The 27,938-nt window shown below is 36.1% G+C and overlaps 5 protein-coding genes, 1 non-coding gene and 3 pseudogenes across 14 annotated transcripts; 2 read left to right on the top strand and 7 right to left on the bottom strand.

Moving 5' to 3' along the window:
• Window positions 1-190: 190 nt before the first annotated feature.
• Window positions 191-5,300, top strand: eva-1 (the record flags this gene model as incomplete). 3 transcript variants are annotated; one of them, NM_001322695.3, is made up of 11 exons in its annotated part: window positions 211-334; window positions 2,165-2,191; window positions 2,900-3,002; window positions 3,051-3,183; window positions 3,229-3,508; window positions 4,025-4,150; window positions 4,196-4,263; window positions 4,463-4,592; window positions 4,642-4,767; window positions 4,812-4,988; window positions 5,039-5,157. In NM_001322695.3, the coding sequence occupies 11 exons, from the start codon at window positions 211-213 to the stop codon at window positions 5,155-5,157; spliced, it is 1,413 nt and encodes a 470-aa protein (NP_001309519.1). The 3 variants fall into 3 exon arrangements, with proteins under 3 accessions (NP_001366909.1, NP_493590.2, NP_001309519.1); NM_001381268.1 differs by having other exon boundaries at window positions 191-334; window positions 2,165-3,002; window positions 5,039-5,300; NM_061189.7 differs by lacking the exon at window positions 2,165-2,191 and having other exon boundaries at window positions 193-334; window positions 5,039-5,280.
• F32A7.9 lies at window positions 3,644-3,761 on the bottom strand. Its single transcript, NR_050763.1, has one exon. It is a non-coding gene; the product is annotated as an Unclassified non-coding RNA F32A7.9 (non-coding RNA).
• A 137-nt stretch (window positions 5,301-5,437) lies between the features above and the next one.
• srw-93 lies at window positions 5,438-6,832 on the bottom strand (annotated as a pseudogene). The gene is made up of 7 exons: window positions 6,750-6,832; window positions 6,484-6,696; window positions 6,171-6,423; window positions 5,999-6,122; window positions 5,833-5,936; window positions 5,670-5,783; window positions 5,438-5,618 (listed from the first exon to the last, which is right to left on the bottom strand). Coding segments are annotated over exons 1-7 (1,072 nt in total).
• Window positions 6,833-7,252: 420 nt separating this feature from the next.
• srw-92 lies at window positions 7,253-8,474 on the bottom strand (annotated as a pseudogene). The gene is made up of 6 exons: window positions 8,272-8,474; window positions 7,952-8,230; window positions 7,794-7,907; window positions 7,646-7,749; window positions 7,481-7,594; window positions 7,253-7,433 (listed from the first exon to the last, which is right to left on the bottom strand). Coding segments are annotated over exons 1-6 (995 nt in total).
• A 605-nt stretch (window positions 8,475-9,079) lies between these two features.
• On the bottom strand, window positions 9,080-10,539 carry Y54E5B.5 (annotated as a pseudogene). The gene has a single exon. A coding segment is annotated over exon 1 (1,460 nt).
• A 502-nt stretch (window positions 10,540-11,041) lies between these two features.
• ubc-16 (Ubiquitin-conjugating enzyme E2 W) lies at window positions 11,042-12,982 on the bottom strand. Its single transcript, NM_061186.6, has 4 exons — window positions 12,857-12,982; window positions 12,698-12,803; window positions 11,371-11,602; window positions 11,042-11,312 (listed from the first exon to the last, which is right to left on the bottom strand). The coding sequence occupies exons 1-4, from the start codon at window positions 12,961-12,963 to the stop codon at window positions 11,299-11,301; spliced, it is 459 nt and encodes a 152-aa protein (NP_493587.1). The 5' UTR covers window positions 12,964-12,982; the 3' UTR covers window positions 11,042-11,298.
• A 398-nt stretch (window positions 12,983-13,380) lies between these two features.
• On the bottom strand, window positions 13,381-14,627 carry let-49 (Mediator of RNA polymerase II transcription subunit 7). 2 transcript variants are annotated; one of them, NM_061184.6, is made up of 5 exons: window positions 14,518-14,620; window positions 14,308-14,395; window positions 13,964-14,183; window positions 13,839-13,909; window positions 13,381-13,782 (listed from the first exon to the last, which is right to left on the bottom strand). In NM_061184.6, the coding sequence occupies exons 1-5, from the start codon at window positions 14,606-14,608 to the stop codon at window positions 13,491-13,493; spliced, it is 762 nt and encodes a 253-aa protein (NP_493585.1). In that variant the 5' UTR covers window positions 14,609-14,620; the 3' UTR covers window positions 13,381-13,490. The 2 variants fall into 2 exon arrangements, with proteins under 2 accessions (NP_493585.1, NP_493586.1); NM_061185.9 differs by having other exon boundaries at window positions 13,385-13,782; window positions 14,308-14,389; window positions 14,518-14,627.
• A 169-nt stretch (window positions 14,628-14,796) lies between these two features.
• On the top strand, window positions 14,797-19,376 carry Y54E5B.2 (WD_REPEATS_REGION domain-containing protein). Its single transcript, NM_061183.6, has 10 exons — window positions 14,797-15,004; window positions 15,058-15,155; window positions 15,204-15,330; window positions 15,400-15,506; window positions 15,636-15,968; window positions 16,243-16,465; window positions 16,513-16,701; window positions 17,060-17,308; window positions 17,577-18,305; window positions 18,932-19,376. Exons 1-10 carry the CDS (start codon window positions 14,810-14,812, stop codon window positions 19,265-19,267), a joined length of 2,586 nt encoding a protein of 861 aa, NP_493584.1. The 5' UTR covers window positions 14,797-14,809; the 3' UTR covers window positions 19,268-19,376.
• Window positions 19,276-27,570, bottom strand: smp-1. Of its 3 annotated transcripts, none has more exons than NM_061181.9 (13): window positions 27,447-27,564; window positions 24,487-24,589; window positions 24,166-24,211; window positions 23,798-24,123; window positions 23,554-23,633; window positions 22,673-22,770; window positions 22,473-22,614; window positions 22,149-22,303; window positions 21,203-21,711; window positions 20,441-20,553; window positions 20,272-20,390; window positions 20,050-20,217; window positions 19,276-19,875 (listed from the first exon to the last, which is right to left on the bottom strand). In NM_061181.9, the coding sequence occupies exons 1-13, from the start codon at window positions 27,550-27,552 to the stop codon at window positions 19,702-19,704; spliced, it is 2,139 nt and encodes a 712-aa protein (NP_493582.3). In that variant the 5' UTR covers window positions 27,553-27,564; the 3' UTR covers window positions 19,276-19,701. The 3 variants fall into 3 exon arrangements, with proteins under 3 accessions (NP_493582.3, NP_001431024.1, NP_001370129.1); NM_001444145.1 differs by having other exon boundaries at window positions 19,303-19,875; window positions 20,050-20,223; window positions 27,447-27,570; NM_001383767.1 differs by having other exon boundaries at window positions 19,307-19,875; window positions 20,050-20,223; window positions 22,473-22,621.
• Window positions 27,571-27,938: the final 368 nt, after the last annotated feature.

The raw sequence follows: 27,938 nt of genomic DNA, 5'->3' as shown, positions 1-27,938 counted from the left end.
TCTCAGTTCAGTTTCGGCAACGAGGCGTGGCTTGGGAAACCCCACCCCCTTTTTGCATGTCCCTCTGCTTCTTCAGAGTGTCCCGTTTTCTTTTCGTCAAGGCTGACAGCTAACCTATGTGATTTTTGTTCTCATATTGTTATTGTCATACTTTTATTTAACTTTTCCAAGGAGTTAAAAATAATTTTACAGCTTCCCATGTGAATTGTCATGAATATGCATATAGTTTCCCCGGTTTTGCTCTTATTTTGGTTTGGAATTATCGTAACTGATGGTAAATTGAAAAGCGGATTTATTGGTGGATCACATCATCATGAAGTTAATCCAATCGAAGGTTTGTTTTTTTTTTTTTCTACTTGAAACTTATACTTTCCCAGCCTTCTTCCTTTTGAAAGGCGTTTTTTGAAGTAGAAACCTATCGCTAAACGAACACATTCATCACTCATCAAGATGATGATCTATTCGCGCCGTCATTTTTATTGCGTAGCTATTATTATACCTCGCATGATGAGTTGAAATTTGTAGGTCAGAAATTTCCTAACTTCTAGTATTGAATTCATCTTCTTAAAGGTATTGTCTAAATACACTTATAATGATTAAAATTTTGAAAAATATGAGCTTTTGAGGAAATCCAATGTGTCGCATGTTTCCACCCCTACAACTTTTTGATACAAATAATTAAAACAAAATCAAAGTATAAAAAATGCAGGAAAAAAAAATTATTCTGGTCCACTTCCAAAATTATGAGTGGAAATAACAGTAATTGTCACTTTTTGACAGTAAATAAAATATGTTCAAATAAATATTGGAAAGTTTTATTATGATCTTCGGTTATTTTGGTACCATTGTAGTAGTTTTTTAACACTTTCCACACTGTTGCTACTCCACCTTTAATAACAAGGGGCTTGAATAAGAGTAATTCAAGTACAATGAAATAGAGTTCGTCGAAAATTCGAAACCTCCATTTCCTTTCCGAAGATCTCCATTAGCAACAATTCCTTTTCCGCCCTTGCGTTCTACTGCTCTAGCTCCAAGAGAGGCCCCCCGTAATTCCATAATTGTATAAAGTGAGTGTGTGTCCCCCTTCACCCGTTTATCCCTTACCCGGGGGGTCTGTTGCCTTCCTCTTTTCCGGATGCATAGCAGCAGAAGGCGTAATAAGCATAGTTAAGTGCACAATGTTATAAACAAATGTCTCTTTTCTATATCTAGTGGGTCATGACATGAACATGATGATGATGAAGAGGAGTATCCACTCAGCTTCCTCTAAACAAAATGGACATCATCTTCGAGAATTATTGAGAATTTCAAAGTTGGGATGTTGCAATCGAATTTTACTACCACCTTGTAAAAATAATAAACATTTCGAAATCCTCCCGTAAAAAAGTGCTCATTCAGCTTCCGAGCCCCCCACAACATGCGTGTCGAGTGTGTAAAAAGAGAAAAGCTCGCCCGCTGCTCTCAGAGCAACATTATCACCACACGGAGAGGGTTTTTACGTGGTCATGCTGAGAACCCAGGGAGCTAATGGCTATGTATCAATTGACAGCTTCCGCGAGAGCAGAGAGCTCAGCGGTAAACGAGAAATAGAAAAAAAAAACAAATGAAACTAAATGTCAAATCATGAACGTTATTACGAAAAGAAAATGTTTAACTATAGCTTGAGATTTTATTGAACGTAATTTTGGCAAATTCCTTATTTTGTTCTGATTGGCAGCAGCAGATCCGTAGAAATACATAAACATTTTGGCAATTCCAATCCATTCCAATACTTGAAATACGAGCCCATTTCCATTTGCCACCGGAACATGCCTCCTCGGTTGCTCTCTTTGCGTGAGAGCACACCTGCCTTTTGAAGCAGCATAACTTTAGCTTGTGCTGAATTTACGTGGGAAAATGCGGAGGGACACCGCAAAAGTTACTTGCTAAACTTACTAAGCCTTAGAAATAACCCAACAAACTCTAAATGCCAATAATTTATTCTAAAAATTTATTTTAATGTAGTCGATTTTGCGCAAAAAGATATATATCATAGCAAATGAAAGATGCACATATTTAATAAGTCATGTACTACGGCATTCGACAAGAAAATTTATATATATATATATTCCAAAACAAAAGTTTATCTGAAAATTTGCAACCCCACAAAACCGATAATTTTCAGCAGCTCTACTTGTTCGGGCTCGCCTGGGTAGGTTTCGCATGCCGCTGTTTTTTCCAGTTCACTAAGCACAGCGCATAATTGGAACTGATGCTTTCTTATTTCTTAAGAAGCCAGATTGGATATTGCCTGTTCTCCTCTCTGTTAATTGCTAGGTGTCGTTTTTTAAAGAGAAATCAAGGAAAAAGAGGAATCAGCAAGCCGCCAGCTGCTGTTGTTCAAGATATTACTAATTGCTAGTTGAATTGAAAAAGGATAAGGTGGAATGATTTGCTTGGAAATTAAAAGTGAAGCTTTGCTTATTGTCGATAAACATTATTATTTGCTCACAAGATGTATCTTCGAAGATTCGAAACTGTGCTAGCTGTTTAGGGCAAAACTTGAAAGTGCTGAAATAATTTAATATGGTAACTTTGTTCAAACTAATAGCAATTCATAGTTCAACAAGGAGTCATGGTCAGTTTATTCCATTTTTCGCAAAACTTTCACACACACTTATGCCCAAAGTATCGGACGTTTTTCAAAAACTTTATGGGGGTCCATTTTATGACCTCTCTTTTCTTTCGCACGCTGACACCGACTAATTCACTCCGTTTACTCAGTCACTCTCAGTTTTAGTACCTGGTGACCTTCACACCAGCGAGTGTGATCGAGAGGGACCGAAACGAAAACGAACCGCTTTTTTCTAAAAAATTTTTGCGGAGGAATTTAAAATCAAAAATACAATCATTTTTGCAGGAATCCTCAGAGAGTCACTTCGATCCAATAGAGTTCAAGCTTGCGATGGAGAACGAATCACGTTAAGCTGCCCAAGAAATACACAGATTTCTGTACAAACCGGGTTTGTAAAATTATCAATCTATCCTAGATTCATTCAACAAGTTTTCAGGTTTTATGGCCGCGTGGTCCCAGAAAACCAATTATGCCCTCCACAGGCTGGAAGAAAGCATTCCGAAGCTAATCTAGATCCATTATCAATGATCCATCACTCAAGTACTTGTGATGTGATACAAGCTCATACGGTAAATCAATGCCAAACACTCGTCAATTGAAATCATAAGTTTCAGAGAATATCGGAACTTTGCGATAAGCGCCGAAAATGTACAGTTGTCGTAGATTCAAACACATTTGAAGATGATCCGTGCCCAACAACTTCAAAATATCTTCAGATGGCATATGGTTGCATTCCAATGTCTTTCGATGAGGAAACATTTTGTACTCCAAAGCCCACTGATCCACCTCGTCCAGAGATTCGTTTAGAGTGTAGGGAAGGTAGACGGTTGGCTGTGTATTCCGCACAAATGAAGACATCGCCTCAATGTGATCCCGAAACCGAAATTAGACATGGTAAGTTGAAAAGTTTTTAAAGATATTTTGTCAAACAGAACCACAAAGACCAATTAAACAAATTATGCTTTCTGATAAAATGCAGAGCTTGAGGTGCTTCACCTTTTCTCTATTTCCTCTTTTCTGATACTTTCACTGTTTCGCAATTGTTCTCATTCTTCCCATTGTGAGTTGATGACACACATCCAATTAGCCTCATCTTCTTCTTCTATCCATTCCATTGAGCCTCCCGATGAGCTAAAAGTAAGATAGTACTGGTTAGCAAGAGACGTAGCCAGAAAACACTCTGACAATTGTCTTCTGAAGATCCGGGGCTTTGGGTTCAAAATGAAATGGGATGGTGGTGGAGGAGGAACACACGAGAAGGGTGAATACTAAAGTAGGATTTCCGTTTGGTACGAATTGACGGAAAATGGGAAAGATGTCAAGACTCTCATTGTATCGAATTTTTTGAAAAACTATAGTGTGGAAGGAAAAATAGAATTATCGTTTACTATTTAATCAAAAAAATTTCAGAATGCGTCTCAGACGTCTTACCTCAAGTACTTCGTCAATGCCACGCCAAGGAAGGGTGCACACTAAAAAGTGATGGCATAAAAGGTCATTGCAGACATGGGCATCTTCATGTCGTTTATGTTTGTGGTAATAAAACAGATCAAGTTTAAGGATAATGTAGAATATTTTCAGTTAACGAGGAGATATTCTCAGAGGAGGCCATCAAAGGCGAGCTGACCTCATTGGAAACTTATTTGAAGGTCCGTCCGGTTAATTAACATTTTCGATTAAAATTTAACAGCATACGCTTCAGTAATAGTATTTCCTCTATCATTAAATCATACAATACTTTTTTTAAAAAAGATGGCGCAACTCTGTTAGATGGGCAAAACTAACAGAAGTGCCATATTAATAGAGGGCACGCTGTTTTTGAAAACTGTTTCTCAAAATAATTTTCAGGAAGCCGACGCAATGCAAAAACAGGATGACGAACGATTTTTCAAGGATGTCAATGATAAGACACAGTGGGAAAGAGTGGTGGATAGTGAGCCGGCTAAGGATCCCGATGTACATCAAATTGCTAACGATGGTATCGCTTTTTTTCACTAAACTGATATTATATAACTTTCAATTTGTAGCTTCCTATGTAACCCATGACGAGTATCGAATGGAAAAGCAAGATCCTCCTCCAATAACGGAAAGAGTGGAACCAAACCTAGTGGGTGTTGGGCACGATCTTCTTCAAGTTGTTCAGTTCTTTAAAGGTATGAGTTTCAAATAATTCTCAGAAAATCATCCTAGATTTCAGAAAACAAAGAGAAGGCGGTCATGTGTATTGTGTTAGCCGTGAGTATGGCTGCAATTGTTGTGCTCTCCGCGTGTATCATCACTCGACTGTGTTCCTCAAACAAGGATAGTTCGAGGAGCTCAAGGAGAAGCAGAAGTAGAAGGTCACTGGAGACTAGCAAATTGGTGTCAAGTAATTGTAAGTACTTTACAACCTTTACATATATTGCAATTTCGCTATACCTCTAGATGGTGGCTCAATCACTCCACAGCACATGATGCAAGACATTGAAGACGAGCAGTTCCTCCGATTTTCGATGGGTTCCGCAGCAACATCCAATCCACATTATAGTCACTATGATTTTTAAATCTAATTCCTCTCACATCCATAACTCTTGTCTTACTTCTACGGGTTCATCTAGTCACTTCTAATTGTTGGAAATCATTGCTTTCGATATAAAAATTGTTTCAGTAAAACATTTTAAAGTCACAAATAATGATTCAGTTGATAGACACATTTTAGCAAATTCAGGGCGAATTTACACGTCAACTGAGAATAATAAAACACTTCATTTTAACATGGTGCATCGCAAGGCAGTATCTTGCTTAAAATATCTGGCATTGCCGACGAGGATATATTCGAATCAATTAAAGACGATGCAATCCATTGCTGATAGTTGCTACTCTACCTTCAACATTGACTTTTATCCAAATATGCTTTACAGTTGTTCGGTATTGTATAGACATTGCATAGAAAATAAAACAATTTATAGACCCATTCAGAGCCAGAACAGAATGTAATGCCGCGTCAAGATTCATAGGTAGGAAGCTGAAACAAAAAACCATGTAGTTTTTCGGTAGACATAGTCTTAACACTCACAAAAATCCCAGATCAGGGTAGATGAATGAGAAAACTGTTGCGGTGCCAGTTGGCAGTGAAGCTATGAATATCAAAAGAGTCACAATGATAACTAGAACCGTCGTTCTTTCCGAGCTGAAACTTTCTTTTAGAGAACATACAGGATGAATCAGAAAAACTCGACTTGTTTCTTGTGGAAACACGTGATGATATTCGATTTCTCTCAGTTTTTCGCAGTTCAATAGCAAGCAACGTGGTGAGCAGGGGTAAAACGATACAGGGAGCTATCTGTAATTCGGAACTTATGTATAATAAATACTAATCTTAAAAACAATGTAACTTTTTCTTACCTTGACTAGAACCCCGTTAATAACTTGATACATTCTTCTAGGCAATTCATTTCCATGTGCAAAGAAATCCAACACTCTATGTTCATAATATGGATAAGTTGAATTTAAAGGCATATTTGTGCAACTGCAATCTCAGATTTTAACATTAATGTTGAACGGTTAAATAGTCAACTTTTTCGATTTTAACGCTTAAATAGTTACACAAAGCCAATGTAGAGCAAAACAGGAGACAAATAATTGACCCTTGAAGACCAACTTTGAAACTAGACAAAGCTTGTAATTTAGGACTCGTTATGTACTTAGATACCAAAAACCGAATCATGGCCAAAGTAACAGTTAACCATGTAGAGCACCTAATGGCGTAATCTCGAAACGTCACAAGAACCCAGTAGACGTGATGCACTAGTAAACTATTTGATGGAGTACTGAAAATAAAATAAAAATAAAATAAAAACGTAAAAATGAATATAAATTTGAAAAAGTACCACAAAGTTCCATAATGATTCAATACAATGTCTTTAATTGAAATAGCCACAAACATGAAGACCAAGTCACACATTGCAATGACTATCATAATCGATATAATCGACGAAATTCGCATAGATTTTCTAGTCAACACTATCAAGTGGAAAACTGTTAGAAAAACGCCGACAATCGATACATAAAAGTTTAGTTGGATATTAAACATGTTCCATTTTCTACAAAGCATTACATTTATATTTAGTTCGTTTGTAGCCAAGACAAAACATACTCCAGTTGAGAAAAAAACATTTTTAGGAACTCAGCATTTTCTATACTTGGAAATAAGTCGACTTCCTCAGCAGCAGATGCCATCAAAATTTTGTTTTAAGAATGGGAAAGCTGAAAATTTTCTATCGGGTTTTTGCTTGAAAAATTCACTAAATGCCAAGCACTACCGAACATAATTACACCCCCCGTGCTGCGTCTCAATTTTTTTTTGACGAAAACCTCACATCAATGCAAAATAAGACTAGATTTGCAAACTTGCGAGTTAAAATCTAAAAAAATTCGTTTAGGCGCCTATTTGGAAAGGCACATTTCAAAAAAGTTCTAGCAGTACCTAGAGAGGACAGCAGGCGCCAGTATGACTTCAAGTTTAATACAAATAATTATTTGAATCTCATGTAAATAAACTTGGTATTGGTGAAAATTCGTACTCATAAAATCTCAAAAAAAAACATATGAAAAATGAAAATTGATACAACAAAAAACAAATAACATAATAAAGAAGGTTTAAAACTCAGCGCTGACCGTTCTGGGTCTGCCAAGCACTTTGAAGTGATATATTTTACTGAGTACATGTTTCGTCGTTGTTCGGTATTGAGTTGACATTGCGTAGCATATAAAACAATTTACAGATGCATTAAAAAGAAGAAGTGTGTATAGTGCTCCGTCAATGTTCATTGATAAGTAGCTACAATTCGAAAATAATATTTCAAGAAACCCAAAAGAAAAGCTTACAAAAATCCCAAGTCGGTGTACACAACTTGAAATACTGAAACAAGACCACCTGGTAGTGAGGCTACAAATATTAGGCATGTCATGATTATGACTAAAATCGTGGTCTTTTCAGTTCTGAATTTTTAAAGTTTCGCCGCTGAGGAAAATTTGAAAAATGAAACAAACTTGTTCTTCTGAGTTCTAATAGATGTAACTCTACTTTTGTCTGCTTTTTAAAGTTCTACAATTAAAAGAGCTGTGAGCAATGGGAGAAGAATGCAGGGAAGAATCTGTGAAACTTTAAATATTAATTACTCCAATCATTCTGACTAACCTTCGAGGAAATACCGTTTATAAGTTGATAAATTCTTGTGGTGTTTCATGATTCAAAGCAAAGAAGTCAGAAACTTTCTGCTCATAGAATGGATATGAAGCCTGGTTGGAACAACTAAAGTATCGTTTAATTTAAGAGTATCTATAAAGATAGCTTACCTTGGAGCAGGTGCCCAAATGCGAGTTTCAACAATCTTAACACTCGTGTAGTAGCCACAAGAAAACATCAAACTGGCGGAAAAACAGATAATCGCTCCATTCGTACCAAACTTAAAGCTGGACATTGCTTGAAGTCGTAGACTCGATGAAAACTTGGATACCAGAAATCGAATCAATGCCATAAAAACTGTTAGCCATGTGGCGCACCGTATTACGACGTCTCTAAATGTCACAAGAACCCAATACAGGTGTGCAGTGAAAAGACTATTTGAGGGAGTGCTGGAAAAAGAAGGTCTCTGCTTCTATTCAAAGCGTCATACCAATCAGTTCCATCATATCCTGCAATTATGTCTTTCACTAGAATTGATACCATCATGAACACCAAGTCACACAATGCAATGGAAATCATAATTGAGAACACTGAAGTTGTTCTCATAGACTTTTGGGTTAGAACTGTCAAATGAAATATGGTTAGAGCAAAGCCAGCAAATGACATATAAAAATTTATGTAGTTGTTCAACATATTCCATTTCCTGAATTTTTTTTTTTTTTCATCATGGTAACTTTAGTAAACTAATCTATTGAAGAACTTACTCAAGTTGAAAAAAGAACGTCAACAAGGTTTCATCGTTTTCAATATTTGGAAATAAACCTGATACATTTGAAGTCATTTTTATAGAATGAATAAGGGTTTCTGATATACATACTCTGAAAAGTTAGCCGAAATGCCATGCACAACGAACATAATTATATGTTGTACGTGCGAGCGTCTAGTGTCGTTTGCTCTTGTGCAGAGAATTGTATTATCCAATTTTACCTTTATTAACTTTGATATTAACCGTGAGTTTAGTATAGATTAAAAAATAAGCAGATATTTTCAGGGTAACGCGGAACTAATTTATTATTTCTTACTACTGCACAATCTAAGGGCTACATATTTGTGGTAGCGTAATACGTTGTTAATCATGGGCGATGGTTGTAAATTTAGTGCAATGGCCCATAAATTGACAGTGTCTGTCAGAGCACCCAAGGGATAAACAATCAGTTAGTCAGAGTGTCCCATACCTGTTTAATCTATGAATACAAATGGATAGCTTTTTTTTATATATTCACTTTTTATCTATAAATCTAATCATCAAGAATTTGTACCCAGTCAGCTACTGATGCATTGATGTGGAGTGGGTCTGGGACGATTCCCACGTATTCATCAATAGGTAGATCTAAAGCAAGACGAGCGGCGTATAGTGCACTACCGTAACCAAGAGTGAAGCCGTTGCCTCCGTGACCATAGTTGTGTACAACCTTAAAGTATTGAGTTAGTGACAAATTGGTGGTATATGGAAGTTTGAAATGAAACGTCCTTCCTTCAAAATCACACCATTGAAACAAAACTTCAAAAAAAGGTTATTACCATAAACTTCTTAGTTCCAAAAGCTTCTCTAATCTGTTTCTCGACACGTACTTGCTTGCGACCAGGGCGATAACCAACAAAAGATGAAAGCATGTGTACACGCTACAAATTTTTTTTAATTATAAATTTGGTCATGTTCGCAAAACTATATGTCACTTTGAAAGATGGCTGAAGTGCCACGTATCGATTAGTTACGTCTTGAATGTCATCAAATGTCACATTGTTCGGTCCAAAAGCTCCTTCTTGTTTAACTGTACCCATATAGACTGAATCAATCCTAAAATTGTTATATATTTATTCAAACTACAAATCACTGATACTTGCACTGGAATCGTGATGGTGGTGAAGTCTTTGTACAGGAAATGCTTGTGCCATGGTGCATCAACTCGAATTAGAACTCCTCGAACCGGTTTCATGTTTCCCGCATCATCACCAGCAAGTACACCTCCAAAAAGGCCAGCTGCATTGATAACAACATCGAATTCAACACCCAGTTCTTCCAAACTTTCGATTCTTCGCTGAGTGAATCGAACTCCTTTCGCGATCAATTCTCTTTTCAAGAAAGGACAAAATCTAATGCCTTCCGATGTGTATGCAGTATAATGAATTCCACGTGTTGAAGTGTTTCTGGGCAAATCAAACAACGAAGTAGGTCCAAAAAGTTCAGGTTCGGTTAAATCTCGATAGTTGTACACTAGACTTCCGTACGCAACACGTTGAGAGTCCAACCGCGCTTTCGAATCTGACAAAATATGCCCAGATACAGCTGTACACCACTGAGTCCTCCATATTCTCTCCACAGAGTCGCTAGTTTTTCGAATGTATCATAACCATACTTTTTATTAATCTCGGAACCACTATCGATGCGGAATAGACCTGCGATATGGCGACTGAGTATTTTTTCGAATGGCTTGTGATGGAAGATTTGGACGCTCTGCAAATTCGATTTTGAAAATAATATTTCTAAACTTAAAATTCACCGGTGATGTAATGTTCTCTTTCTCCACCAAATCAAGAATCGCTGTTGCTGTGCTTAGTCCTATTACGCCTTCTCCAACTATTGCGATTCGAAGAGAGCTTGCTGGAAATCGGTTCAACCATATTTTAATGTTTGATTTTAGCAATTACCTGAATAAATCTGGCCACAAAGAAGAAAAGGGAAAATTACATGGAACATATTATCTGAATTTAAGCCTTGGTATCCTGGTCCTGCCACGCGCGCAACTTTTCCGTTACAGTACCCGCAAATATTTCGCAATAATCCAATATAATTTCTTATGTATTTTTACTGTTTTGCTGCTAATTTTCAATTCCGGCAAATCGCCGACTTGCCGGAAATTTTAATTCCGGCAGTGTGCCGTTTTTCCGGGAAAATCGTTTGCCGCCCACCCTTGTATCGAAATATTATCAAATGTGGGTACTGTAGCTAAAAAAGGTTCGCTCGTGCCAGGACCCGTGGGCTAAGATATTTAAATTTTTAAAAACCAGTAATAATTATATTCTTATGGAATAGGGACCCCAATATGCAAAATGTTAAGGTACGTGGTCTCAAAAGAAAATTCTAAAAAAGGAGTACTGTGCCTCTGGCCGTTTCAAGACCATGTACCGTACTTGCTGCGTGAGAATTATCGAGATAATATCCAATTAATTGTTGTTGTTGTTTTTTAATAATTAAAAAGATGCATATTTTATTTACAAAATTCACAAACAAAAGAAAACGTATCAGAAAACACTGATGGCATGGGAGACAAGATGAGGAAGGAAGAAGGTGTGTATAATTGAAGGTGGCATGTTGAATGGGATTATTGATGATGAAAAAAGGCAAAAAAGAGGGAGAAGAGTAATTGCGGAAAAAAAAAATAATTTTATAGGTCAATTATTTTCTGGTATCACGTATTCGGCGGGAGAACATAGCAAAGAAGATTGGAGGGGTCCTTCAAACACTGTCGTCTGAAAAAAAATTGTGTTTAATTTGTTTCGAATTTTCGAATTAAGTATTAAAACTGACCATGGAACCACCAGCGAGTCTTACTCGGATTCTTACTGCACGTTCTCACATAAATAGCGTCATCAATTGGATGTTTCTTCTCTTTTGACGATGAAAGCATTGACAGAATCGAGAGGCACACGGATTGAACACTGAGAGCAGGTGTCCAATCATCTGATAGGATAGACAGGCAGATATGTCCATTTGAGTAGATGTGCGGGTGGGCTGGGATAGTTTCGCCGACGAACATCACCTGGAAAAGTGATGATTTGGGTGCATATTGAACAATGTTATACTATTAGGGTGATCGATAAGTTTTTTCGTTTGTTCTCAGTTTTTATTTTTTTCTCAAATATTATTTTGTAATTACATAGTAATTAGTGAGTAGTGAAAAATTTATAAATACCAACCAATTCCGACAACTTCCAGACTGCACCATCTGCCTTCGAGTGGTCGAGAAGAAAAAATAATTTTTTCGATTTTTTTGGTTTTTGGGTTGAATGGAAATGTTAGTGTTTCATGCAGTTGGAAAACTTTTGTATAACGCAGATTAAAAATAGTTGGCAACGAAAAGCACTCCTTGATATCTTAAATTTGAGAAGGTACCGAAAATTAGTTGCAAAAATTACAATTTTCTCTTCAGAGTGGTATATCTTAGACTGCGTCACAGATTTCTATTTATGAACAACTACAAAAATATTAACCAATTATTTCTACACATTAATAATAATAATTTCAAAACCGGCAATTGTCGAAATTGCCGAAATTTTCCAATACCGGCAATTGTCAAAATTTCCAAAACCGACAAAATTGTGAAATTTGCCGAAAATTTCCAAAACCGGAAATTATCGAAATTGCCGAAATTTTCCAAAACCGGCAATTATCGAAATTGCCGAAAATTTCCAAAACCGGCAATTGTCAAAATTGCCGAAATTTTCCAAAACCGGCAATTGTCAAAATTACCGAAAATTTCCCAAACCGACAAAATTGTCGAAATTGCCGAAAATTTCCAAAACCGGCAATTATCGAAATTGCCGAAATTTTCCAAAACCGGAAATTGTCGAAATTGCCGAAAATTTCCAATATATACATATACGAATTCGGAGTCCGAATGCGTATTTAAGCCAAAAAGTACCAAATGGATTTATATTTTATGATGATTTTTTGGCTTAATTACGCGTTTAAAGACGAAAAAATTGTCCCAACATCAATTTGAGCAAGATTGTATTTTTTAATTCGTTATGTTTATTGTATTTAACTTTCAGAAAATATAACATTCCACCAATCTGGACACCAAAAAAGAGTCTCTAGTTAGTCCAATTTTTCACGAAAATAAATTTGTTCTTACCTCCGGAGAATTGAACGGGTACTGAGGACCAAACGTGAATTGCAGCATAAAAACTTCACCCGCATACAATGTTCCCTCGGCGCCGACGACTCCTATTTTCCATTGTCTAAATTAAAATTCGTATTAATTTCAAATTAAAACTGAAAAAATCGATCGTACTTCAAATCGTTACTTGTTGATGTATTATCCACTAAAAGCCCTTCTGGAGCCTCACTTTTCAGTTGAGCCAGCTCTTTCATCAGTCGTCTTGTCGCAGCATCTGACATTCCTGATGAGTGGAGGCGTCTGAAATTAGGGGTATTATGTGTTGATTCACGCAGAATTCGTATACTTCTCGAGGAGAAGAGAATTTTACAGTTTTTTTGGCTTAAATTATTGATTTTTAATCAATAATTTCTGCTCATAATTTCCAATTATAGAAAGAATAAAATCGAAAAAGCTACGTACGACTTTGCGCTTTTAATTGGCGTTTTCCTCTAAAATAAAAAAACCGAAAATTTTAGTTTTCTCATTTTCAGGTTTTTAATTTTTTGAAGAAAAAACACTGTTTTTCGAAATGAAACGTATTCCCTGAAGATAATTGTTTATGTCACACGAAAGCTGCCTAAAAAGTATAAAAAATAATTCGAAATAAAGAATGCGAATTGACGCATTTTCAACAGAACAAAGATGAAAAAACGATTGAAAAAAGTTATTTTTAAACGAAATTTTAATTACAGCATTTCAGAAGATCATCAGAGTCAAAATCATAGTTCGAAAACCCGGTAAAATAAATTAAAATGAAATTATTTAATTATTTCTTCAGTGAGATATCATGAAACTGTCTTGCTAACAAGTGTACAACACTCGGTGGTCCATCTTCTCTTGATAATAGTTCCAGCCTCGCTTTCTTTTTACTATATTCCGATCCTTCTTCCTCTTTCATTTCCACGTCATCTGAAGCTTCTGTCTCCTGAAGCATATGAAGCACTCCGTCTTGCAGTTTGACACGTGTCAGTTCCGAAGGTTGAGGTGGAGCTGGAAGCTTCCCACGGATCATTTGGAATTGGTCATCGACAACTTCTCGACCATCACGCAGATATTTTCTGGAAAAAAGGAGAAAAAATATACAAATTTAAAACTTAATTCCGATTTGACTAACTTAAAATCCTTGCAAATATCCGATAATTCTTCGATTTGTCTCTCTTGTAAAATTCGAACACTGTCGCGAGCCTGAAAAACATAGAAAAATATAGATTTTATTTCATTTTTAAAACACTTTTCTACCTGAACTGGCCGGAATTCATTGATCAAATGATGCATATTAATGAATATCGTGTGTAAATCGACCATTTTCTCCTCTCTCATTGGGTGATCGGGAGCGCGAATCAGAATTTCGACCAAATCGAAAAATGCGACTATGGCGGACCTGTTCAACTTCTTCATCTCGGTTTTCCAATTATTTTTGTTCTTGTAGAGCTCAGCAACACCGGCGTTTTTCAGAGGGCTGTAAATGAATGTTTTATTCTAGTTTTTCCCGCGTATTGAAAAAGGTTTTTGCAAAATAGGTGGGAAAATTCGGCTAGACTCAGCATGTTTTTGGTTTTTATATAGCCGCTAAAATTTCTTACGCGATGACATCATCTTCCAATCGATATTCCTCTCCGTACACCTTGAATTCCGTAAGTGGATGCGGCGGAGGTGGTGCCGAACCTGAATCTTGTTAAAGTGATGTATGAGAAATCTGTTAGAGAAATTGCGTTTTATTTCTAACAAAAAAAAATACTGTTTGCTGAATTAAAAACTGCTAGTTTCAAAATTTCAAAATTCAAACTCCTTACCATTATTGATTCGATCACTTGTATACGCCGATGCGTACTCTGGAGGATTTGGGAACGGGCTGACTGTTTGTGCACCAAAACCAGGAAGCATTTTAAATGAAAACTGAAAAAAATGAGTTGAAAACGATGAAAACAGAGCTGAAAAGGAAGGGAAGTATAATAATAAAAGAAAGAAAAATGAAAAACGTGAGAGTACGGAGGAGCGCAGTTGCATTATTTTTGAAAATTTGTTTTTTTTTCTTTTTTCTTTTTTCTATTTATTTTTGTTCTTAAACGAATTGTTTTCAGTTCAATGGACGAATTAGAAGATAATCCATGTCTTCTCGACCACCTTATTCAATCAAAAATAGCTGAAAAACATCTGCTAAGCGGGAAAATCATCACATGTGCAAAATTTGATGAAAAATACTCAAAATGTGCTGAAAACCAAATAATTGAGGAGTTTCCTGAGCATATCATTGGCTGCAAGTTGTTCAAAAAAGAAAAGGTAAAAGGTTACTCTCAAAATCGCCGACTTCAAACAACTTTCCAATTTTTCAGAAAATAATCACCGTAACATCGAGGAATTCGCTCACAATTCGCATATCTTCAAATCTGAGCGTTTTATCGAAAATTCAATGCGATTACTTTGCCACATCGTGCGTAAATTAGTAAAATAATACTGGAACAATTTCCTAATTTTCCAGAATTTGCTCTCTAATCATCGGAAATAGTGCAGAATCTTGTCACGTGTATTTTGGAAGTGTTATCGGAGAATTAATTGATTGGAAGCCACACGAAGACGAGAAGCCAATTATGAGAAAAGGACATAAAGTTCGATTTTTGACTTGGAAATAGCTTTGTTGTTGGCCGAAAAAAGAATTATACTATTCCAATTTTTAGGGAATGATCTTTTCAATTGTAACGGATTCCACACGTATTTTCACAATTTCTGATGATCGAACAATTCGAATGTGGCCAATTGATGACAGAGAAAGTGGTCCGCTTTGGTTGGTTTTCTAATACTTATTTTTAACTTTAAATTTATCGATTTCAACTAAAACAATTCAAAAAAAAATCTTCTTCACGAGGAGTACATGAGAACTGCTGCGTAAATCGACACAATTCTCCATTTTTAGCACAGTATTCGGTCATACAGCCCGTCCATTCGCCATTTGCGTGGATCCAATCAATTATAGAATCTACACGGGCGGTATCGAACAAACACTGTTCTGCTGGAAATATGATGAACGTTCGATTGATTTGCGGCAAAAGATTGCAATTCCAATTGGTGTTATTCAGAAAATCAGTAAAATAGACGATAGTACACTGGCGATCAGCTCTCAAAATGGAGATCTTTTGGAAATTCACGTGGAACAGCAATCATTGAAATCGAAAATTGTAATTTTGAAAGATGATTTGATGAATTTTGCGAATTTAAATGGGAAATTAGTGATTTTAACGGCAGATAAGTGAGTTTTTTTTTGACTAAAATTACTTTAAAAAACCTCCAAACACGAAATTTAATATTGGACTTTATTTTTTGGAAAATCCAAAAAATGCATAATGAGATACTATTTAATTCCAAGTTTGCATTTTTATACCATTTTGCACAAATTCTTCAGAAAGCCTAAATTCCTGTGAAGGCCTAAAATTATTCAATGGTCTAAAATTCGGCGACTTGGAAATTTGAACTCCTTTTCACTATTTTCTAAGAAAAAATCATACAACTCAATCATCTTACAGTGAGCTAATCCTCTTCGAATCCGATGCAATGCTCCGAATAATATTCCGATGCACAAATATAAAGCATATGACGTCATCAGATGATTCGGTAGTAGCGTGGCATCAGAACACGTGGATTGTCATCACAACTTCGTCAGTTCATCGATTGAAATTGTCAATGAATATCATCTCTGCCACGTGTCACGCCTCATACGTGGCAATTAAGACTATTGATGGAATAATTGTAAGAATTAGAGAAGAAGGGATTCGAAGGAAAACATACTATTTCAGCACGTCTACAACTTTGCCGACGTTGAGAATATCCGATGTCTGAAAAGATTCCGCGCACAGAATGCATCAATGATTCCGGCAGTGATTTCAGTAGTCCACGATAATTTATTGGTTATTGGAACGACGCATGGAGAGCTGTATCATGTAGATTTAGATGAACCGAACGATGATATTCGTCTGAGCTTGAGTGTAAGGAATATTATAGTTTTGCACTAAAATCTTCCTTTTTTTTTACAATGAAACGAGATTTATTTTTCCTTGTAAAGATGAGAAAATCTAAAAATGAAAGGAAAATTTCTGAAAAGCAATTTTAAAAAATTCGAGTACGCCACTTTTAAAGGAATAATCTAAAATTAATATATTCCGAATTTTTCTGTTTTACAGAAAAAAAAATATTCGGAAATTTGTAAATAAAATTCTCCAGAAAAACAAAAATTTGGGTTTTGGAAAAAGTTTTTTTTAAGTCGAAAGTTATGAGATAAATAAAATGGAGATAATATTATTTAATTATTTCAGCTAAAAACTTCGAAAATTTATATATTTCCAGCGTTCCACGTCATTTGAACTTTTTGGTGGAAAAGAAGTCACATGTATTCGATCAATTCCCAATTCTTCAATATTCATGACACTTGGCAAAACTGGAATTTGGAGTACAATTCGGTTAATACGTGGTGGCACTACAAACTATGAAATGGAGGTTATGAATTTTCGAAGCTTCTCGACATCAAGCAGAATGGCATGGCCATCAAAGTTTATTGAATGGAAAGGAAATCTCTTGATTGTTGGATTCTATGGGGTAAGAGTCGATTTACTCATATCTCGTGAACTCCTCGAGGAGAAGATTTTACAGTTTTTTGTTGGAACTTCCTGATTTCTGAGGCACCACGGATTCAAGATCTGGTGGAATTTCGGATCTACGTTTTCCGGATCTGGTATCCCACCCGATCTTGAATACGTGGTGCCTCAAAAATTATAATGTTGAATAAAAAACTTCCATCTTCTCCTCGGGGAGTACAAAAAGCTGCGTCAACACACACTTTTATTTAACTTATCTTATTTTACAGACATCACTAATCATTTGGAACTCTACAACAAATCTTCCAATCTTCGAAACATACTGTGGTGGAGGTCATCGAATATGGCAGTTGAATGGCAGCGAAGAAAACAAGTTCAATTTCGATTTTATTCGAGATTCGCAGCTATGCCGGCAAAAAATTGATTTTCTATCAAAAAACTACTGGATTAGCAATGCACATTCATCTCCAATTGTTGCGGCGTCTGGATCGAGTAACTATTTAGTTACAGTATCCCTTGATGGGCACTTGTCAATTTCGGATGGCAATTTGAAAAGAATTCTGACGATATTTGTGGGAGAAAATCTACTTTGCACGGATATTTACGATGAAGCTGATGAAAATGGCACTGTCTACATTCTCACAGGCGGCGGAAAATCCAAACTCTCAATTATCTGGTTCAATTCTCTAGAATTCAAGAATTCCAGCGTATTTTCACTTCGCCATGTGTCTCGACCAGACGAAGGTCGCGTTGTTGCTGTTAAAACGTGTCGAATTGCTCAAAAAACCTATTTCATCGCCTCATATTCATCTGGAACGATTGAGGTCTTTGGTGGAATATCACTCGAATCCGTGTTTTCGATTGAAATTGAAGATTCTTTGGGAATTGCTGCGAAAATGGATTATTCGAAATCGCAGCTCGTTGTTGGAACCAGTGGCAGTTATATTCTTACTTACGATTTGCTGGAAGATGGAGTTCTGAGGGAGAAACAACGAGTGGTGAGTTTAAAAAAAAACATTTTGAAATAGTGCAATTAGTGCGATTTCCCGGCTTCTTTTGAGCACTTTTTTTTTTAAACAGGAAACTGGATTTATCAAAAAGAAAAACCGATGTTGATTAGAAAAAAGGAATTGCTAAATTAAATTTTTCTCTAATTATTCGTTTCTCTAAACAAAATCGAAGAAGTGGCTCCAAAAATTGGAAATAATAAAAAAAATATTGTTAGTATAAGCATCACAAAATATTTGGAAAAATAAATTTCAGAAACAATTTTTCCACCACAGTGGGTAGTCGAACCCCAATTTTTTTGAAATCTGATTTAAAAAATACCGTCTAAATATGGTATTTTTGATAGTTTTAGAGTGATTTTGGTATTTTTCAGATATTTTACGTTAAAATTTTCGAAAAAAAATATCCAAAAAAAATCCCATTTTTCGTGAATTATTATACTTAAAATATTGGTATTTATAATTCTCTGGTCGTTATAATTCTAGAAACATTATTTAAAAAATAAAGAGAAATTTTCAAAAAATATTTATTTCAAAAAAATAATTCGTAATTAGGAAAAACAAATTTATTGCCACTTTTCAATATTTTTTCCCATAAAATAGTTCTAATTTAACAGAAACTGCCGGATCGAAGTGGTGTAACCTCCATCTCATACATCCCGGAAGACGACTCCACAATTATCGGATGTGATTCCGGACATGTGTATAAATATCACACATCTACAATCACAAAGATCCATTCTCATCTATCGACTGTTGTTGGAATTGTTGTAACTGATCGCAATCGAATTCACACCGTTTCGTTGGACTGTGCAGTAGTGACGTCATCAATGTCCCCCAGTGCCACGTCATCAAGAATTCCAACGATTATCGGAATGCCAAATGGGATGGTGAAGACTGGAGAATCGACGTTGGTGGTCGTTGGAGATGGAATTCAATCCATTGAGTGTTGATTTTTTCAGGTTTTTTTTTGTTGTTGTTGTTATTAATTTAAATAATTTCAATTTTTATGAATTTTTTTTGTTGCAAAATGATACAGAACAAAGTGAAAAATCAGTGAAAACCAGTGTACGAAGTGTGGGATTTTTCGATGATGGAAGGGACGAGCCTAATATGCTTTTCTTAAAAACTATTTTTTTTAGAGATCTTGAAATTGACTCGACAGGAGAGGAAGAAAGGCCTTATAAAGGTTATTGTGTGTGTGTGTGTGGGCTCAGAAAAAAAAATACACGTATCGGCAAGAAAAAGCAAATATGGAGGAGAATGGGCGCGATGGGAAGAGAAGGAAGAAGGAAAGGCACCGAGAAATGTGAAAAAGTACAGGAAACATATGTTTTGTAAAACTATGGGGGTTAAAACTGATAAAACTAGAGAGGGGCTTTTAAGCTTAAAGATACACTTTTTTAACCTTATAATCTCTTGGTAGTGTATTCTGATTTATTGAGGTAACAATAGCGTTTTTGTCCCTTGACGGAGTGTTGATTCCAGACCCGTGTTGGCTCATTGACATTGGATGATGCGTGGCATTTATTGACATTACCAATGACGTGGCGTCCACGCTCTGAAAATTTTCACATTTTTTATAAAAATTAAGACTGACTAGTATTGAGTGCACTTTTGCCAAATTTGAGAATTTCTACTTTTTGGAAGCTTTTTGAAAATATGATAGAAAAAACAAGACGTCGAAAATGCGACGATTTTTTTCTTTTTCCTTTAAAATTTTTTAAAAATATACCTGTTTGGATTGAGGCACAAATCCGTGATCCACTTTTGTTGCAGTCGTCAGTGAGTCGTGTCTTGTCAGTCGTGCTCTTCCGAAGCTATCGTAATCCGAGCCACTCGTCGAGCTAGCGGATCGATGCGGTTCCGACGTGGCAGCCCATCGATTGACGCGAATACCGATCTGTAACTTGGGGGGATAGTGAATATGAAGCTTTATATACTATTTTAAACTTACAAATGCTCCAATGATCAGAGATATTAACGATGCAACAGCGGCAACTAGTACTACAGTAATCGTAGAGTGTTCCTTGGGATATCCGCTTCTCGAGACAGCTTCCGGTTGTGCTTCACTTTCTGAAAAGGAATAGTTTTAAAATATCCCTGGTTAATATTATTGTTGTTACCATTATCATCGAATACTTCTCTGACAATGATTCCTTCAGGACACTGCTCGGATTGGCCGAATACCATATTTTGGATGAATTGGTCGCCTGTCCATGAACCACCATGTACGCATCTGGAAAAAAGAAATATATAAATTTTCATAGAATTTTCGAAAATACCTTTTTTTTTAAGATATTGAATTTTTCGAAATGTTTGATTTTTTTTTCTGAAAATTGAAAAAGAATTGTCAAACTTTTTAATACTATTTTCAAAAAAGTTTCTTTGATTGCTAAAACAAATTTAAATTTGCAATTTTTTCGCTTTTGAGATTTTTTTGGAAACTTTTTTTTTTCGAAAAAAGTAAAAAAAAAATCGAAAAAAAAAGGTTCCTTTCTTCCGATTTTTATTGATTTTTCAGAGGAGCCAGAGTTTTTGTCTCGATTTTTTTTGTAAATTTTTAAAAAATTTTTAAAAATTTTTGAAAAAAAAGTTTTTAGTATTATTTTTTGAAAAGTACAAAAAAACATAGTTTCAAAAAAATACATTTTTTCACAAGAACTTAAAATTTTGTATTTTTTTAAAACAATTTTTTTCGGTTTTTAAAAAATATTTTTACAAAATTGATTTTATGTAAAAAATGTGTTTGCTTTCGTATAAAAAATTAAGTTTTCTAAAAAAAATTCGCTTTCCGAAAAATTCATTTTTTCAATAACAACAATTTCAAAAAGAAAACCTTAAAGTTTTTTAAAAGAATCTATCGCAATTTTCTGCTTCTCACAAACCTGGCGATACTAGAATCCCAAGCGCAGTGTGGATCCTGAAGTTGTACACATTTGGAGCAGCTCGTCTGTTGTGCACAATTATGAACTGGTAGAGATGCAATTTCGTCAGCAGACACAATTACAACACTTTCCTTAGTTGTGAGTAGATTGACAATTGGAACACCTCTTTGGAATACTGTAGCCGATTGGATTACTGTAGCATTACCATCCACTTCAACAACTTTCAGAACTTTTCCATCGGACGTTCCAATGAACAGAATATCATAGTTATGTCCACCAACTGCACGTACACGTGGAAGTACAGTAATCTGAGTTAGATCTGCACGATCTGCACCTTCAACTAAAAGAGGTGCAGCTACAGAAGGAATCGGACGATGAAGTAATGGATGATGAAGAATGAATGATACAGTATTTTCAGGAAGTTTTGTAGAATCTGGAGAACACGATCCAGGACGAGGTTTTGGTACTTCGTTCCGATTGAATGCCATCCACATTGATTGGGCATTATTCTGTAAAAAAAAAGTCGTTTTATTTATACACAAAATATTCAAAAAATAAAAATAAAAATTTGGTGTAAATCGAAATATTTTTTAAGTTGGAAAAACTCATAATCTAAAATTTTAATGTTTTTTATTTATTTCGATTAACGAAAATCAAAAATCTGAAAATTTCGATTTTCAATTTAATTTTAAAAAATACTTTTAGTAAATTTTAAAGAAAATTTAAATTTTTTTTTGAAAAAAAATGCAAAAAAAATTCGATTTTTGGTCCATTTTTTATTTTGAAAAATACGGAAGAAATACAATTTTTGGTTTTTTATTTATTTTTAAATTCCAAAAAATTCAAAATTGTGTGTCATTCCGTGTTATAAAATTTGATCTACCTAAAAGTAATGTTTCAATTTTTTTTTCTTCGAAAAACCGACACCCTAGATTTTTTAACCAACCTGATGCTTAAAAGTTCCATTATCAAACTCCTCGCGAATCTTCTTCATCGAAAACTTGCAAACAGCACTCATTCGAACATCAGAGTCCGGAGTTGAGAATACAGTGTAGACGACGTGGTTATTGTTTCCGGCATCAATTGGATCCGATACGGCTTCTGGAAAATTAAATGAGAATTTACGAAGAGTGAATTAACTTATTATGACTGAATTGAATTTGAATTTGAGTTTATTTAACTTGAAAAAAAAAAACCAACAATATTTTATGCAGAAGCTAACAATTTTTCGTCGTAAACAATATTTGCAGTATTCTTGAAAAAAACTCACTGAGCTCATTAAAATAGAAAGGTGACGATCCGGATGGTAGAGAACAATTAAGCCGTGCTTTCAAATAACTTGTCCATCGTTCATTTGCCGGTCTCGCTCCTCCTTTGTCGTTTTTACAGACTCGTGCGACACGTGCGTAAATCTGAAAGCTTTTTCAAGTGGTTAGAGGAGTGTGTAAAATTAATTTAATCATTGATTACCTGCGGCTCCTCATTATTATCAATTGCCTCACTGGCAATCTCTCGAAACCAGAAATATACGTGTTCTTTGTAGGCAAATGTTGCAACAAAGTTTGGAGCTGGAATAAGGGAATTTTTTAATTATCACATGAACATTTTTAAAAAATGACCACACAACACATCGACGTCTGTGATTCAATTATAGACCTCGGCGAGCGTACTACAATTTTGAGAGTACAGTAGGATACGGTAAATATTTTTATAGTTCATGTCCCTTATTCAACCTAATAAATGTTATGGTAACTTGGAATCGTCCAGTCGTGAGCGCGGCAAACAATTTTCTCCGGAAAATTGTCAAATTGCCGGAATTGAAAATTTCAGGAAAATCGGCAAAGTGCCGGAATTGAAAATTTCAGGCAACTCGGGCAATTGCCGGAATTGAAAATTTCAGGAAAATCGGCAAATTGCCGGAATTGAAAATTTCAGGAAAATCGGCAACTTGCCGGAATTTAAAATTTCAGGAAAATCGTCAAATTGCCGGAATTGAAAATTTCAGGAAAATCGGCACATTGCCGGAATTAAAAATTTCCGACAAAACGGCAACTTGCCGGAATTGAAAATTTCAGGAAAATCGGCACATTGCCGGAATTGAAAATTTCAGGAAAATCGACAAAGTGCCGTAATTAAAAATTTCCGACAAAACGACAACTTGCCGGAATTTAAAATTTTCGGAAAATCGGCAATTTGACTTTGTCGGCAAAAAATTTGCCGAACGACAATTCCCGAACATCCCTGGAATATTCCCTTCTATTTAGTACAAAACCATATGCAACTAGAAAAGTCAGTCATCCATTTAATGATTCTAATTAACACCTCTCCACAAACGTTCCACTTGTCCTTACCATTTAACACTCTTGCATCGTAACTTTGTGTTCGAATGTTTGCCGCTGATTTACTTGATGGAGTCTCGTCGATTGTCTTTCTGTAATTGAACTAATTGATATTAAGTGCCATCCATTAGTTGTACAGATTTAATGTAGAGATAACAATTTTCCTTGCAGGTTTACTATTTATCATACATGCATTTTACAAAAGTTGCAATTTTTGTATCATATCTCTACATTAGAAAAAATGCCAAAAACATACCTATAAATAAGAGCATCATTGCCGACAAAATCGGTGACAGTCGCGACGAATAGCTGATTTGTTCCAGGCACATAGAGCGCACTCGAGTTATGCTTCGGATCATACGGTGAAATTCCTTGTCCATCGAATTGTCGAGTATTTCTGATACCAAACTCAGTTACCGTATACTCTCGGCACTTTGGTGAGAATGCGTGAGTTCCGCACACAAGTGAGACTCCTGCCGATTTTCGTGCCAAGACCCGAATATAATTCTGGCAATCTGTTTTGGATTTTCCTTTCATTATGCACTCCTCGATATGTTCTGCAGGTGGTTTCCAATCGATTTTCTAAACGAAAAATTTTATAGCGAAGGATCACTCTGAACTTACATGATTGACTGATAGAGTGGAAAGTGATAGGTTGTAGACGGCATTTCTGAAATAAGTTGCATATATATTTTCCCGGTCTCTTTTCTAGGTCCATTGCAGACATGGTCATGAAGCGGAAGAAGTTGAATTAGAGATAGAAATCTACAAACTGTGAATCTACAGTTACAACAAACAGTCTCGTTTTCAATGTCAAAAACCTATATTTTCGGCTAGATTTTTATCAGCTTTCAAACAATCAAACTTGTTTTTGTACGGTCAGTAGAATGGATGGTCAATAATCATGTGCTATTTTAAGTATTGATAAAATAAACATCCCAGTACCTCGCTCCAACAAGAAGTGAATCTCCATCGGCGGCAAGAAGCTTGAAGTGGTCCGATTCATCAGACGATGTGCCAATTCCACCGAAGCGATCTCCGATTCCAACTGTAAAAAGTGTGTATTTAATAGGAAAATTAATTGTAGTTTCTTTTTTTTTGTTCATAAATCTGTTCGACTCATCAAAGAAGGTAACCGAACACCCTTCTTCCTCTCCTCTTTCTCATTGGTTTCCAATTTATCTAATTTCCGAAAACGATCTCATTTTGGACACAGGGAGTCGGCGGTAACCTCTTTTTGAGGGACATATCATGCAAAAAAGGGGAGGAACACACATTTACCTAAAACGAATTCATTTTTGAAGGACGCCGAGAGGAGAAACATACGTTATACGTGGGATGTCATGCTTATTACTTATTACCCAACAACAATTCATTTGTATAAAGGTCATCTTTAGTAGATTTAACCCCTCTACTTTTCCCCGGTCCTTTCCATGATGTCCTTCTTAAAAGATGACAAGTTTGAGAAAGGGGAAGAAAAAGCGGGAGACGATGTCCCCCGAGGATTCAAGACTGGCAAGAAATCGCGCAATCATATACTATGTGTTCTACACTAATCGCCTATTCCCTGAGGGAGCATCATGACTATCATTATAAAGAAAAAGGATGTGGAGTAGGAGAATTATGATTCTTTGTGCCGAATCTCAGCGTTCAAGTAAGCATGGTAGAATTTATGAACCCCCAGGTTAACTAATTTGTATGCAAGAAAGTAGGCTAATCTTCGTCGTTCAACACACTTCCCCAGCATATTCCCAGGTACTTCACTTGTCCTCCTACTTAACTTTCCACCAATTTCATGTTTTGTTTTCTTTTGCTGTCCCGCCGACCCAGTTTTTTTCTCCCAAAAATGTTCCGATATAGATGGAATCTCGAAGATTGAATATCTATTCCGTTAGGTTCTTCATTCCCTCCCCGGTTTAGATCTTGACACATCTTTTGAAGAGGATCGTATGTCGGCCTGAAGGACATCATCAATGAGATGTTGTTCATTCGACAGATGTCTGTCTGTGTGTGTGCATAAGTCTTCAAAAGTTATGCAAATTCAGCAGAACCCAACACGATTTATCACACTTTATTAGAAATCTGGTGTGCTGCTGCGTAAGGATGGTGTGTGATGACAAGACCATGATTGATTTAAACGGGACATATATATATATTTGACACAAGACAGGTGCTTGTCTTTTGATTTTGATTGAGAGTGAGGTGTCATGTCGTATTGTAAATTTCAGATGCATACTGATTTTGTATTCATCAAAAATTATTACAGTATTCTATTGCAACAGGCAATAAAAATCCACTGATATTCAGAATGGCTTCAGTTTTTATTGACATGGCATATCGGATATTTTTGCACTCGTGAAGGTGTACGGTATACAGCACGGGTGGGCGACAAACGATTTTTCCGGCAAAGTGCCGGAATTAAAAATTTCCGGCAAATCGACTAACCGGCAATTTGCCGAACTTGCCGACAAAAAATTTGCCGAATGGCAATTGTCGCCCATCCCTGGTATACGGTATGTATTTCCTGCCACGTTGAGCGGGCTGTTTGACAATTCATTTTTTGATATTGCAAGCCAGCCTAGCCTGGAACCCATTGCATCCTGCTGCTAGGAAGAGCGAACCCTATTGAAAGGTGTCAAACTGATGCCAATTCAAATAGTCATCTTCTTGGATTCTCTTAATGATTGATTGTTTTGCATAAATAAATATCATCTACATTGCTAGGGTCATTCGTGACAGGTGCCTGCTCTCAAAGATTTTTATGACGCAACAACCATAATTTCCATCTCCTTTTGTCTCCCTCCCCACCTCTTCACCATGCTCAGATTTCTTTTGAGCTCTTTTTCGGTCCTTACCGCCAAGTCGAGAGAGACAGCAAAAAGGGGGTGAGAACAACAATACGCCTGGCGGTATACACATGTATATTTGCAAAGAGAACGTAACCGGATGATCCATGTTGGTTGCAGGACAACAATACCATATGCCAGAGAGGAAATTGAGAAGGCAAGGGGGGGCTCCCGGAGCACGAGAAACTAGGCTTGATTGCGCAACAAATGGCCGTTAATGGGCATTGAAAGCGGAACGACGTCAAGTGTTTCGGGTTCGGAAGAGCATGCTAATGAACCAACGCTCATATTCTACATTTTATGTGCGTCGGCATTCGAAGTCTCGAGTGCCTAGTTAAACCGAGAAGTAACAGCAATATACTAACCAAACAGTGTCACTATCTCAACTCTCGAAAAAGAAACAATACTCTTCTCTTTCTCATATTTACTCGATTAGGTCTCGAGCGTAACGCCATTGTTTATAAAGGCAGGTTGTGACATCTAGGGAGTAAAAAGATTGTAAATATGTTCTCCCAAAAGTGAGATAAGCTGTTCGGGACACACACACATTGGTGAGAAGGGGATACAAGGTCCGACTGCGCGGTAGATCTCTACGGTAGATTATTGGCATAAGATGAGGTCAGTGGAAAAAAGTGAGAGGAAAGCTGGAGGTCCTAGGAAAAGTTTCAGGAAAAAGATATCATTTCCAGCTATAGGTCAACTTTTGAAATTTTGCCGAATTTTGCCATCCTATACATTTTACCCAAAGTATTTCTGCTGAAAATGAGCCATTTTCGTGTAAATGCATCGTTCCCTTCTCAACTTTTCACTCTGTTTCGTCAGAGTATGGATAGTGTGAGATAGTTGAAAAGATGCACCGCGCTCCTGCGCGTGCGCCAGCGATGCTCGGATCGTTTTTCATCCCTTTCTTGCTATTGTAAGGGAGGTCAGGAGTCGGAATCATAGCGGATAGAACATTGAATTCAATTGAATTTAGTTTGAGCAAGGGAATTTTTTTTAGATAAAGAAGCGTCCGGTTTTTCTTTCGTCGCATTTAACTTAAGGTACATAAAACCTTGCCTGAATTAATAATCTGCTTTGGTCTCAAATTGACAACGCCGCCCGTAATTGCCTCGGAGCTCCTGACGACATTGAAAAGAAGCAAAAGAGTTAGTATTCGTCGCATTTATCGCATTGGCTGAAATAGGTATAATTTTAAAAATTGATTTTTAAAAAATCATGAGAACGATAAGAAAATTATTGATAGCAGGAAGAACACGTAAACATACATCGACAGGAAGGGGGAGTATAGTGATTAAAAAATAGTGGTCATTAAAAACGAACTTTGAAAAAAAATGGATGATGTGTACAATGTATCAAATATATTTGTTCAAATCTCTAAAAAGACCCCGGGGTATGTGTCACTCACAGGTACAAATTTCAAAATGTATTTTTTTAGTTATGAAAAATAAAAACATTTAGTTTTTGTACATCTAAGCTGAGGAAATAGGCCTTTGAAAATCAATTATAAAAAATTGTGTGTGTTTTTTTTTCAAAATGTGTGCCAATGTA

This window comes from Caenorhabditis elegans, chromosome I (genome assembly GCF_000002985.6).
Source record: "Caenorhabditis elegans chromosome I".
NCBI classification, from domain to species: Eukaryota; Metazoa; Nematoda; class Chromadorea; order Rhabditida; family Rhabditidae; genus Caenorhabditis; species Caenorhabditis elegans.
This window is presented reverse-complemented; position numbering and strand designations above follow the sequence as displayed.

Coding starts and splice junctions, on each gene's coding strand:
- Y54E5B.2 (NM_061183.6), top strand. CDS start 14,810: ATGGACGAATTAGAAGATAATCCATGTCTTCTCGACCACCTTATTCAA. Junction 15,005..15,057: donor AGTTGTTCAAAAAAGAAAAG/GTAAAAGGTTAC, acceptor CCAATTTTTCAG/AAAATAATCACCGTAACATC. Junction 15,156..15,203: donor TGCGATTACTTTGCCACATC/GTGCGTAAATTA, acceptor CTAATTTTCCAG/AATTTGCTCTCTAATCATCG.
- ubc-16 (NM_061186.6), bottom strand. CDS start 12,963: ATGTCAGATGCTGCGACAAGACGACTGATGAAAGAGCTGGCTCAACTG. Junction 12,804..12,856: donor TCAACAAGTAACGATTTGAA/GTACGATCGATT, acceptor ATTTTAATTTAG/ACAATGGAAAATAGGAGTCG. Junction 11,603..12,697: donor ACCCGTTCAATTCTCCGGAG/GTAAGAACAAAT, acceptor TCACTTTTCCAG/GTGATGTTCGTCGGCGAAAC.
- let-49 (NM_061184.6), bottom strand. CDS start 14,608: ATGCTTCCTGGTTTTGGTGCACAAACAGTCAGCCCGTTCCCAAATCCT. Junction 13,910..13,963: donor ATGAATTCCGGCCAGTTCAG/GTAGAAAAGTGT, acceptor TATGTTTTTCAG/GCTCGCGACAGTGTTCGAAT. Junction 13,783..13,838: donor GATATTTGCAAGGATTTTAA/GTTAGTCAAATC, acceptor CCTTTTTTCCAG/AAAATATCTGCGTGATGGTC.
- smp-1 (NM_001444145.1), bottom strand. CDS start 27,552: ATGCGACGAATACTAACTCTTTTGCTTCTTTTCAATGTCGTCAGGAGC. Junction 24,590..27,446: donor AAAGCAGATTATTAATTCAG/GCAAGGTTTTAT, acceptor CACTTTTTACAG/TTGGAATCGGAGATCGCTTC. Junction 21,712..22,148: donor ATGGAACTTTTAAGCATCAG/GTTGGTTAAAAA, acceptor TTTTTTTTACAG/AATAATGCCCAATCAATGTG.